This window comes from Electrophorus electricus, chromosome 8 (genome assembly GCF_013358815.1).
Source record: "Electrophorus electricus isolate fEleEle1 chromosome 8, fEleEle1.pri, whole genome shotgun sequence".
NCBI lineage: Eukaryota > Metazoa > Chordata > Actinopteri > Gymnotiformes > Gymnotidae > Electrophorus > Electrophorus electricus.
In genome coordinates this window covers 8,038,322-8,050,821 of record NC_049542.1, presented here as the reverse complement: position 1 = coordinate 8,050,821, position 12,500 = coordinate 8,038,322, and the positions used below count along the sequence as shown (strand labels likewise).

General features: G+C 39.9%; 1 protein-coding gene across 2 annotated transcripts in view; it reads right to left on the bottom strand.

Annotated features, from left to right (window-relative positions):
• Positions 1–6,061: 6,061 nt before the first annotated feature.
• foxo3b (forkhead box O3b) overlaps positions 6,062–12,500 on the bottom strand; it is a 30,597-nt gene continuing 24,158 nt past the window's right edge. For both annotated transcript variants that reach the window (XM_027015517.2, XM_027015516.2), the window contains exons 3-4: positions 9,242–10,688; positions 6,062–8,566 (exon numbers count right to left, since the gene is read on the bottom strand). In XM_027015517.2, coding sequence (XP_026871318.2) covers positions 9,255–10,688 — 1,434 coding nt within the window. In that variant the 3' untranslated portion in view covers positions 6,062–8,566; positions 9,242–9,254. The remainder of the gene's footprint in view (positions 8,567–9,241; positions 10,689–12,500) is intronic.

The window sequence follows — 12,500 nt, the reverse complement described above, 5'->3', positions numbered from 1 at the left end:
ACACACACACACACACACACACACTGGAGACAGAGATGTTAAGGAACAAGGAATAAGACTGCCTTAGAAGATGTTGTATTACTGCATTACAGTTTGTTGTCTTTCTCTACTCAACATGAACTCCTGTTCTTACTTTGATCTTGCTACATCAAAGCCCGCATAAAACGTTTGCACACATAGTAGGTGAACTATGGACAAGATGATGAATGAAGGCACAGTCATGTCATTTTCGGTTGCTTAGGAACCTGATTAATTTTGACAGCTACTTTAGGTCTCTTTCTCTCAACTCACATTTTCTCTGACTGGTGAAAGGTGGGTGGCGGGACAGAAATGATGAGGATTTAACAGCATTATAAATAGCTGTGGTGTTGCTTTTGGCTTTGCATTTAACTGAGCCCTTCCTTCAGTACACGTTCATAGGGAGAGTCAGAGACAGCAGCTGACAGGCTGGGTCATTGCCCTCTGCATCTCACACAAAGTGGATTTGATAATGAAGTGGTCACAGCAGTGTGGTGATTGACTCATATTTGTAGGGTGCTATCCAGAAAAGCCTACCACAACCCCCCCCCCCCCCCCCCCCCCCCCCCCCCACACACACACACACACACAAACTGCTTTATTGGTGTGTTTGTTGTAGGCATGAAAGTCTTTGTACTGAGAGCATAATTAACATCCAAAACACGATGAGCTGTTAAATGAACCCGGATGGAAATAAACGGATTTATTGCTACAGTGATGATGGACAACATGATGTCGAATGACGGTATAATCAATCAATTTACATTAATGAAAAAATACAAAGATGTCTAAACATTTCTTACATTTAAAACAGTAACTCTAGGGAAAGACAGGGAAGTGACTGTCAGTTAGCACTTAGCACTCACAGGTGCTCATGTCAGAGAGTATAGACTTCCTGTTGGCATGTCTCCTAAAAGCATCTGGGATACATCAACTGAAATTACTGCAAGTCAAATAAAAAATCTTCTCATTTGTCCATACTTTTGTTGTATATTATGAGGCTGGGAGTCACAATTTATCATGATGGTAATCATATGCTTCTATGTTTGGATATGTTTGGATAAACAAATTATATGGGCAATGCCTTTTACTTTTTATCTAAATTAAATTCGTATCAGAATTTTATATACTTTTTTTTATTACAGAAAGTTGACATTTGTTTTGTGAGGAGCTTTGTACTGCAACCCTTTTGGAGTAATCATCACAAAGCTTTTAACTAGTAACACCCAGATTATAATGGAAACATACATAAGGCAGCAGTATAGTTTGATGGAGTTTTACATGGTGCCACTATCTGGATATTCAGCCATCTCTTTTGACTCCTCAGAGCTCTGACACCAAACATCTATACAATCAACGACACCCACATCTTACACGCTTGTCATGTAGAAGAAAACACAAATACAACCTCAATTGTCATTTGATTACCAATTAATAAGCATTCAGGTCTGTCTAGCATGGCATGACTAACAGCACAATATTTCATGTGTCAATGGGAAATGCAGCCTTATGCCTTAATTTAAATGTTAGAAAAAGTGTTTGTTCAAGACTCCCAAGACATCACAAAATTTTACTGAAGTTACTTATAAACTGTGAATGGGCATTCTTGAATGCTTAGGTAGGTAACCAGAGACAGTGAGAACAACCACAAGTAGCAAGATGCCTTGTGTGGTTAACATAATCTTAGAAATTTGACATGGGATCTATTTATGTGTTATGAATGTTTATGAAGTCATTTTATCCAAAACAATGGTTACCTTTCCAGGGGAGAAATCCTATCCACCAAAATACAGAATGTATAAAAGTTACTATCTAGTTACTACTAGATTTAATCACACCTTTAAATGTTCAGGAAAACATTTATAAACAGTTCATTTCAATGCATGAAACTGTATTCCAAACTTTAAAAATTTTTTTAAAATTCCTGTGTATTATTAAAGAAATCCCTTATCATTCATCAGCCTGCCGAAAGCCAAGGAATTGTCAAATCAAAAGAGAAAGGTTCAAATATACCAGATGGCAAGCACAAAACATTTCCAACAGACAGACCACTTAACCACTGTTAAGGCCAGATTTAAAATAGTTTGAATTGTCTGAAACAGTTCCACTTATCCAAGAAGGGCATGTGGCCACACAGACACTGAGAAAGCTGGGTAGAATGGAACAGCATGCGCTGTCTAATGGATACCGATGTTCAATGTGATAATTACATAATGAGAATCCAACAATCTGCAACAATTTAGCTGCAGCTTGGCAGTAGGATGTTTTTTCAGCACTTAAGGGAACAATTTGGTCTCAACCTGCTCCACTAAGCGCCTTTCACAATGTTATGTAGAGCTAGAAAATTAGTTTCCCAAAGACAACTTTCTTTGTTAGCTATGTACTGCAATCATTCCTGTCTTAGAATGACTGTAATTGAATTTTTACAGTTTAAAAAAATAATTCATGTAAATTTAAAACTTTTATGCTATACTTTCATGCTCATTTTATTTTATTCTTGTTTATGTAAAGCATTTTGAATTACCTTTGTGAAGGAAAGGCACTACACAAATGTGCTTTACCTAACACAGAGCTGCATACTAAAATATTAGCAGTTAGTCATAAGGGAGGAGACAGATAACACTGTTAGGCATGTATTACCATTTAAAGAAATACATCAGAACAATTTTAAATGTAGCAAAGTGCTCTGAGAACATGCTTTTCTGACATTTCAACTCATAATAAGGATTTCTCAAAAAGCTCTAATTTATTTGTCACAATTTTAAGTAATGCTCTCTTAAATACTAAATATCAGTTGAGAAATATGTTCTATTGGTTTTTCTGAACAATTTTCCTGGGTGCTGTCCTCTGCCTTACTATATGAAGTTTCTGTGGATTTCTGTCATTATAATGTAAATGATGATAAACTTTGCTTAGATTTTAGCATGATAAATATCACAATTTGAGGAACATCCCAATATTAATGAAAGGCCTGACAGTGGGTTTCAGTCTTTGTGTTTGATCCTCTGACAGATGATTTATACAGCAGTGCTGTTCTCTTTTTATTGTTCAACAGCCAGATCCCTTAAGGATCATGCATGTGCTGACACACATGCACACACACACAGACACACACAGACACACACTGGGGGTGGGGGGGGGGCATGTATATGGAATTAAATAGTCATACAAATAAAAATGGATTCATCGCCAAAGAGAGAAAGAACAAATTTGATAGAGCTACAGAAACATTTTTCAACAACACAATATATTTTTTTCAATGACAAATGCAGATTTATCCATTTTAGCAACCCCATGATAAAAAAAAGTAAGAAAATGTCTGGCTAATATCACTGTAATAGTTATCAATATAGACTGAATGAGACATGAACGTTAGAGACGTTATCAGGAAGTAGTAGAGTGTTTTTGTTCATTTTTTGTTTTTACCAAATGCAATGCTGAAGCAAGTAGGTTGACTATCTCTCTCTCTCTCTCACACACACAAACGCACACACACACACACACACACACACACACACACACACACACACACACACACACACACACACACACACACACACACACACACAGCCTCTGAAACAGCACGTCTTAATTCACACTTTTGTCTACCTCTCTTTCCCTGCTGTGGTTCTGCACTATGTTTAAATCCTCCAGCAATGTAAGAGGGTGAAAGAAGCAACACCAATGTAAAGTGTTGATGTGTTCAACACTTCCTGGCTTTCATCTTTTTATCTAGAGAGAGTGAGGGAACGATAGCAGTATATTAAGGGTACAAAATGGCATTCGTGCACACATTTTCTGTTTTATTGTATAACTCACTTTGGGTTTGCTTTTACATGCAGCAGTATTGTATTTGTCAATGTCTGCACCTTTGTACTTATATATGTAGGTATGTGTGTGTGTGTGTGTGTGTGTGTGTGTGTGTGTGTGTGTGTGTATAAAGAAAGAAAGATTAGCTTTCCAGTATTTGTGCACTATGTAACTGCTTCACAGCACAATGTGGTGTCCATGTGTTTGTCTTTGTGCTGCACATGTGCCTTCTGCAGTAAAGCTTTAATGGTGTTTCCAGTAACAGATCTCAGGGTGCAGGCCCTCACACTGCTGGGAAAAAGATCATGTTCCACTGCCTAATGGACACTAGAGCTACAGTGAACCTAAGATCACACATCTCTGTGTCTGTCTCTCTGTCTCTCTCTCTCTGTCTCTGTCTCCCTGTCTCTCTCTCTCTGTCTCTGTCTCCCTGTCTCTCTCTCTCTCTGTCTCTGTTTCTCTCTTGCTTTTTCTCTGGGTCACACAAAGCCTCCATTCAGCAATGACATCACCACACTGCAGCCTAGTTCTCAAATCTCCCACATTACCAATCCCTTTTTTTCACAGCTCCAACCAATCAAAAGCTCAAATAGCTCTGAACTAAAGCGGTTGAACAATCAGAGGTCGAGACAGACACACACATACACACACACACACACACACACACACACACACACACACAAGCGCGTACAAATGCACACACACTACATCATGAATCTCATGACATTTACTTTTATCAGTTGTTTGTAACAATACACAATGTGTATCCCACCACAACAATAACACAGTATTATGTACATATAGCACAGCAGTGTAATGCAAAAAATCCTTACTGGCATTACATTAACATTATATTAACATTTCATTAGGTTGCATACAATGTGCACAACATTAGGTTGTTAGTGTATTATCTGACAATGTGAATGTAAATGTCTGTGCAGTTATTTGAGCCTGTAAGTTAGTATTTTCCTACATGGGAAATGTGTTTTTAGTCTAAATATATTACAAAACAATTCTGTGAGCATTGGTAAATAAATTAAACTAAAATCATCTTTGGATTATTAGGCACTAATATTAAAAAGTATATATGCAATTGTGTGGTGCCATTCAAATTAAATATGACACAGTTTATGACTTTTCTGAAAGTGCTGCTTTTTAATCTACATGCTACTCTAGATATATCTGTGTCAGCATACAGATATATGTAGATCATATGTAGAGCCATAATTAACACATTTTCAAATATTGTCAGTTATTTTGCATCATTAATAAAAGGTAAAAATACCTGTTTAGTTTGGATTATAATTTAACAGAGAGCACTCAAGAAGAGATGCAGTGTGCTACAGTAAAAAATGGAATCAACCCTTCCATCCCTGACCACCTCACACACACACACACACTCACACACACACACAAACACACACTCACTCACAAACATATACACACTCACACTCACTCACAAACACACACACACAGACACACACACACACACACACTCACTCACACACACACAGACACACACACACACAGACACACACACACACACACACACACTCACTCACAAACACACACACACACTCACACTCACTCACAAACACACACACACACACGCACACACACACACACCTACACGCACACAGGCACACACAGACACACACACACACACAGACACTCACACACACACACCTACACACACACAGACACTCACTCACACACACACACACACACACACACACACACACACACACACACACACACACACACACACACACAGACACTCACACACACACACACACACACACACACACACACACACACACTCACACACACACACACACACACAGAGTCTTTTGACCTCAGTATTGGCATAATAGAAATTGCCCATATGGACCTCTTGGTGTGTGTGAGTGTGTGTGTGTGAGTGTGTGTGTGTGTGTGTGTGTGTGTGTGTGTGTGTGTGTGTGTGTGTGTGTGTGTGAGTGTGTGTGTGTGTGTGTGTGAGGTGGTCAGGGATGGAAGGGTTGATTCCACGTTTTACTGTAGCACACTGCATCTCTTCTTGAGTCCTCTCTGTTAAATTATAATCCAACTGAACAGGTATTTTTACCTTTCATTAATGATGCAAAAATAACTGACAATATTTGAAAATGTGCTAATTATGGCCCTTTATATTTAAACTAAATATTTAAGCACAGAATCTTAAAAGAATTCAAAATATATTGACACAAAGACATACAGCTCAACCAAGCTTTATTTACATGCGCACCATTTCTTATACAAACTAGATTACAAATCAAAATGGAGTACACAGGAGAAAATACGCACTAACATTGAACAGAAGCCATTATTACAGGATCAAGAGGTCAGGGGGATGAAGCTAATGTGTGAGAGATGCGGGGAGAGGTCTGGAGATGGAGAAAAGAGATTAGAATAGTGGTGCTTATATCGCTGCTTCTTAACATGATTCATGAGAAAATGTGAGGAGTTGTGTTGAAATGACGAGAAGACATTGAGGTTTTCCCCAAACAAAAAGAAGAATAAAGAATACATGCAGGGCTGTCCAAAAAACAGGCCAATGTTTCAGAAAAATCCATTGTTTTGAGGGATATTCTAGGAGTTTCTAAATGTTGCTGATCTCTGTGGAGGTTTTCCAAACTATATTTTAGTCATGTCTTGCATTTTGAGATGTTCAGTCCTTCCATGGGTTTTACCATATGCCATGCAGCCATTACATTGGGCGTTGGGCTTTTTTTTTCTTTTGTGTGTGTGTGTGTGTGTGTGTATGTGTGGTGTGTGTGTGTAGAAATAAATCTAACAAGGGCAGGATGGTTAGGGTGAGAGAATGTGCTATACACCCCTGATGGCACTTTTGTGTAAGCCTGCCATGCCTCCACTGGTCAGAACTACCATAGTTACATGGCTTTTGGTCTCCTGACTGTGTACTTGCTGGCTTGTGTGGCTTCAAAGTAACGAATGAAAAATGCTCTTGGAATATTTTACAACCTGGGCTTTGAGAAGAGCCCCCATTAGTATTTCAAAGTCTTCACAACAATGAGGCCCACACCATTCTCATCAAAACATCAACCTTCATAATTCACTGGTACTGTGTCATCACAACATTACATGAATTGAAGCATATTTCACACGATGCCTATGCACAGTTACATACATGCATACATGGATGTACTTAGTGGAGGGTAACTCCTTCTGAGGGAGAGTGACACAGGACATTGAGGGATTGTGGATTTCATGATTTTACTCAATTGTGACAGTAGCTGAAACAAACAAAAAATTTTAATGGAAAAAAAAACACCCTCCACCCTACCACTACAATAAAATTGATGTTGGTTGCTGTTGTTTCCTGTTCTTGTCCAAGATGTTTGTTGCTTTTGTATACATTTCTACACATACCCCAACATTTTCCTTTTGCAAAGAAATTGTATACAACCATGTTGTAGTTAAATCTAGATGGGGGTCCTAATGTCATCATGTGACCCCTTTCACCCCTGAGCCATGGTGATATAATTTGCATACAGGAACAGGAAGTCCCTAAATTTAACTGTGTATTTACTCTTGATTTTGGCTACCAGCATTTCCTCTAGGTTCAAGTAATTTGGCAAATATACAAAACATAGCTTATTGTATTTGCTCAGTAAAGATGGCTTCCAGAAGGAAGGCCTACCCACCACTGAATGCTGCCATATGCTAATTGCTAATGCTAATTTTTAATGCTCTGTCCTTCAAGGCTCGTGAACACACATGGCATCAAGAAAGGACAAGGCTCAACACTGATTATTTAGCACCGGTATGGCATGGAAATGTTCACAATGCATGTACATTTACCTATTCATTAATTTGGCTACATTTATATGCCAAAGTTCACATAATGCTTTGCTGGCTAATTAAGCATTCTTTCACCAGCTAAGCCCTCCCACTTAGAAGCATTCACAAGAGAGCCAGAACTTATGACCTTTTCTTCTTTTTTAATAGTTACATACAGTACACACAACAAAAGTAAGTTCTCCTATTATATTGTGCTACAATAAGTTTTACTTCAGTACTGATATTAGGCTACTACTTCAAATTGGAAACTGTTTATGCTGCTAACAATACACAAAATGTAGGCAGAACCTTAAGTGCACCAAGTCAAGATATTACTCCACCTGAGTGTTATTTTGAAATTTGCAAGGTGGTGTGGTATAAAGATCAATGTGATTTAATCCTCTTTCTTTTTCTTATCATCAAATCAGTAATGATTACTATAAGTGATGCTTGGAGATTACCAGGCATTTAACCATTAAAACAGCAAAGACAGCAGAAACTCTCAAATATAACTCAAAGAGCAATTTTGGACGTCTAAGACTTTTTCAAAATTCTTTTTTGAGTCATTACTTTTAACCCATCCAAAAATATTTGACTTCAGATTGGTTTTGATTCAAACGGTTTTGATTTCAATGATTTTCTTTAGGCTTGCATAATAGTGAAATGATTCATCGTTGATTTGGCGTCAACTTATTTGTCTACAGGGCATTTGGAAGTGAGCTGGTACTCCTGTGACCTTTGCAGTCAGTCTTTTATGGTGGTGTGTTTACTGGACTCAAGGTAAGAGTCTTCAAAGTTGTAGTCTGTAAACAGATCCAGTGCTTGCTGCTGACAGTAGCGTTGGCAACAGGTGGCGTGAGTCTGTGTTGGATGGAATTTTTGATCATGTGGGTTTTTTTGCACTGAAGTTCTGAGCCTGGATTAAAAGCAGGAGAAAAGAGATCAGTTAAGTCACACTCTGCATAGCATCAGTTAATGTCAGTTGGCCTAAACTACTGCTTGGTTTGAAAACATTATTTAGACAGCTTCTCATTTATAGAATTAGGCCTATAGTTCAAATACAGTTAGCTATGATTATTTCACGGGGTTCTCAAATATGTGTTTTCAAATTCACTAAATATGAGCTCTCCAATATTGATTTTAAAATTGATAATGCTAGCACATAAGAACTTTTTTGCTAACAGTTCCGCTTATTAGAAAGGGATATCTGATGGTTAATTGTGTTAACAGGCAAGATTTCAGTGCTGTCAGCCAAGGTCCTCCACTCCACCCCAATTCTATTAGCTGACTGTGAAGCTCAGAAGCCGAGACAAGACCTTTTAATATTGTCACAACACCATGTTCATGGCAATGATACAGCATCAAGACTTTTTTGTGCTTTATCACATTCATTCTCAATTGGACATATTACAATTACAGACAAATGGAACATGAAACAAAACACAGAACACAGAGCATGAAACTAATAAAACGTCGGCCTACATGAAAGTCTTCCGTGGGTCTTGCTATGTAACTCTAAGGCACTGCATATTTAATATGCTTGATATATTATGAAATGAGTAAACACTGGTGAATAGCAGTTTTAACTGACCTTGGGACTGCTCTCAGCCAGGTACCCAGCTTTGACTGGACTGTTTTGTCCCGTTGAAGTTGCCAGGAGGGTTGAGGTTGACACCATTCTGCACCAGGGCATCAAAGTTGAAGTCCAGCCCGTCTGCATCCATCAGGTCTGAGCGGATTATGGAGTCCACATCGCAGTCGAGGCTCCCATTGAACATGTCCAAGTCCAAGTCTGAAGGAAAGCGGTCCGTTCCTGAATGGAGCCCAATCCCCATTCCAGTGCATCCGTTCATCCCAGAGTAAGGAGATGTATCGCTCAGCAGCATGGAGGTCTGCTGTTGGAGGTGCTGCTTGGCTGAGGCTATGTTATTAGCATCATTAGACAGGGTTGGGTGCCCGTTTTTGGATAACGAGTGCAGCAAGCCCTGGGCATTGGAGCCTGGATGGTGTCGGTTGTTCTGGAGAAGACTGTTCTGACCTTTGAGTCCAGAGCTGAATGATGACATCATGGGATCATTGGGGAGCATGAGGCCGTTGCGGAGGCGGGAGCTCTGAGAAGTGACAGCTGCACTGGTTTGTGAGATAAGTGGGTCAGACTGTGTCATCATGACATCACTGTGGCTGTGGGAGCCTAGTGAGTCTGAGTTCAGCAGGTCCTGAAGTGTGGCGTTCCTGAAGTGAGAAATGCTTGAGAAGGATGTCTGCTTGTTCTCCTGTATGGTCTGCATAGGTGTCTGGCGTAGGGCCCCAGTAGAGGGCCCAAAAATGGAATTACTGAACGCTCCACTATTATTACCCCCATTTGGTGAAGAAGAGGAGGAATTTGGAGAGGGAGTGGTGCTTCCAAAACTGAAGGCAGAACCTCCCTGACTTGTCTGTGTCGATGGGGCTAGAGTTATGTTGTCCAGAAGACTATCCATAAGGTTATCAGACAGACCATCGTTGAGGTTCATAGTGCCTAGTCGTGGAAGCTCAGCTGGGCATTGTTTGGAGTTCGAGGAAGTCGATGATGGAGGCGAAAGGCTGCTGGGACTGGAGTAGAGCATTGGAGAGAGGGGAGGGCCAAGCTCATCGTCCGGAACCTCATCTAACTCTGGATTGGCTAGGATAGGGGACAGGCGGCCACTGATTGTGCTAGCATTGGAGTTCGTTCGCGAGCGAAAGTCAGTCCAGCAGGGATCCAGTTCATCACTGCTGCGGGATGTTGGACTTCCTGGCCACTTGGACAGCCCCCCTGCAGACACATTCTCCAGCGATCCCTCCTGAGCAGCCTGCAGTGCTGCCTTCTTCTTAGCCGCACGTCCCCGTGCGCTCTTGGTGTACTTGTTTCCGTTGTCCATGGAGACAGCGCGGCGGCGCGGGGCCTTGCCTCCCCGCCCCCCTTCGGGATTTATCATCCACCATGAGCTCTTCCCAGTTCCCTCATTCTGGACACGGACAAAGCGGCTGTGCAGGGACAGGTTGTGCCGGATGGAATTCTGCACCAAGAGAGAGCATGCAGAATACAAATGGTCATTGATTTTCCAACTACAAATACTAAAAATATGTTATATGCACTCCAACTAATGCAAATATGACCTAATGTGGTTAACTGAAAACCTTTCATCTTTGTTCACTGTTTCATTAGGTCAATTTAATGATCAACTAAGCAATTTAGTGTTCTATTACCATTTTATCTATAATTATACAGGTGAGAAAATGTAGTTCTGAATTTTCTTTAGGCATTTATATATCTGATAGAGGGATTTCACTCCCCTCAATGTTTTTCCATTGTAAATTCCAGCTTTAGGCGCAAGTTAATTTACAAGAATCACTTTTGTTTTTTGTCTATGTGTTGGCAAGACATACAAATTATGCTCTTACAATAAAGCTGAAACAGCAACATTCAAGCTTTTACTGTTCATACTGTCCTCAGTCTCAGCATATACTAGCATGTGTGCTCCTTCACATCAGAAATACACACGCACACATAGAGGCATACAATGGCGTTAGTCCCCGATACATGGAGTTAGGACCTGATCATGGTGGTACACAAGTCAGCTTTGTTAAGAGCAAGCACAAAGAACCATCTGAGTCATACAGCCCATTGACGTAACACACAAGAGACGAAAATAATGTTCCTTTCACAACAGTCTAATACTCAGCAAGAGGCAGTAACAGGTACTTCTGAATGGTAGCCAATGGTAAGCCTGCACAAGATAGCTAGGAGACATTGTGTCTTCAGTCCGCAATAAGATCACAAGAACCAGACAGGGTAGTTTTCTGCTGAAGATCTTTTTTATTAAGGCATGGCAGGAAGAAAATGCATAATGTGCATGGATCTGATGATGTATATTGAGTGGAGTGTGCATCAGGTCATGGAAGTTTTACAGGTATATTTTCTGGATAGAGTATTTTTATTTTATTTTATTTTATTTTTTTTACATATTAAGCATATACCTGCTAGTAATTGAACCTTGTATCGAGCACCAATGACACTGATGTACAATATGGATCCTTGTACACCCCCCCCCCCCCACACACACACACCAAACATCACTCTAGAAATGAACTAAAATTGGTCAGTAACGAGCTAGAAATTGAATAGAAATCCTTAATATGGATCATGTGGGTGATACCTCTACTGGTTTTAAAAATATTACAACTGACATACACTTGACTTACCTCCAATAAAAATATCTTAGTAAAAATATAAATATCACACATGTGCATATTTATAATCAAATATAAATAGCTTAGTTTACTTTTGTAAACTTTTGTCAAGGGTTAAATCCCACCCCCATACATTCATTTTTAAACCTGTCAGACAGCTAATGCAAAGTGGTTAGTTCTTCCTGGTGTCAAGATTAGCTACCTTTCCAAGCAAATGCTATTGAGCTACCAACACCACAAATACTGGTGTTTACCCAGCAAAACCTCTCTGGAGATGTGACATCATGTTTGTGCATGTGTTTATGAGGGTGTGCGTACGTGGATGCGTGTGTGTGTCTGTCCAAGGAGAGGTGGGAGGGTGGGAACGACTAAAATTTCAATGGAGGAGCATAATGTGAATGGAGTCATTAAGACTTATTTTCTTTCCCTGTCTGCTTGAAAACACACAGAGTACCAGACATGTTTAATGGATGTTTTCCTTCCTTCTCAGGTTCTCCAACAGTTGTGCCAACCTGTCCATCTCTCTTCTTTCGGCCTGTCATGGGTCTTCCTCTTGTGCCAGGGTGCAAAGTCTGAGTCTGCAGGATGAAGCCTTTGCTTGGAAAAAGGGTATGTGCAGAAGTGCTTAAAAAAGACTA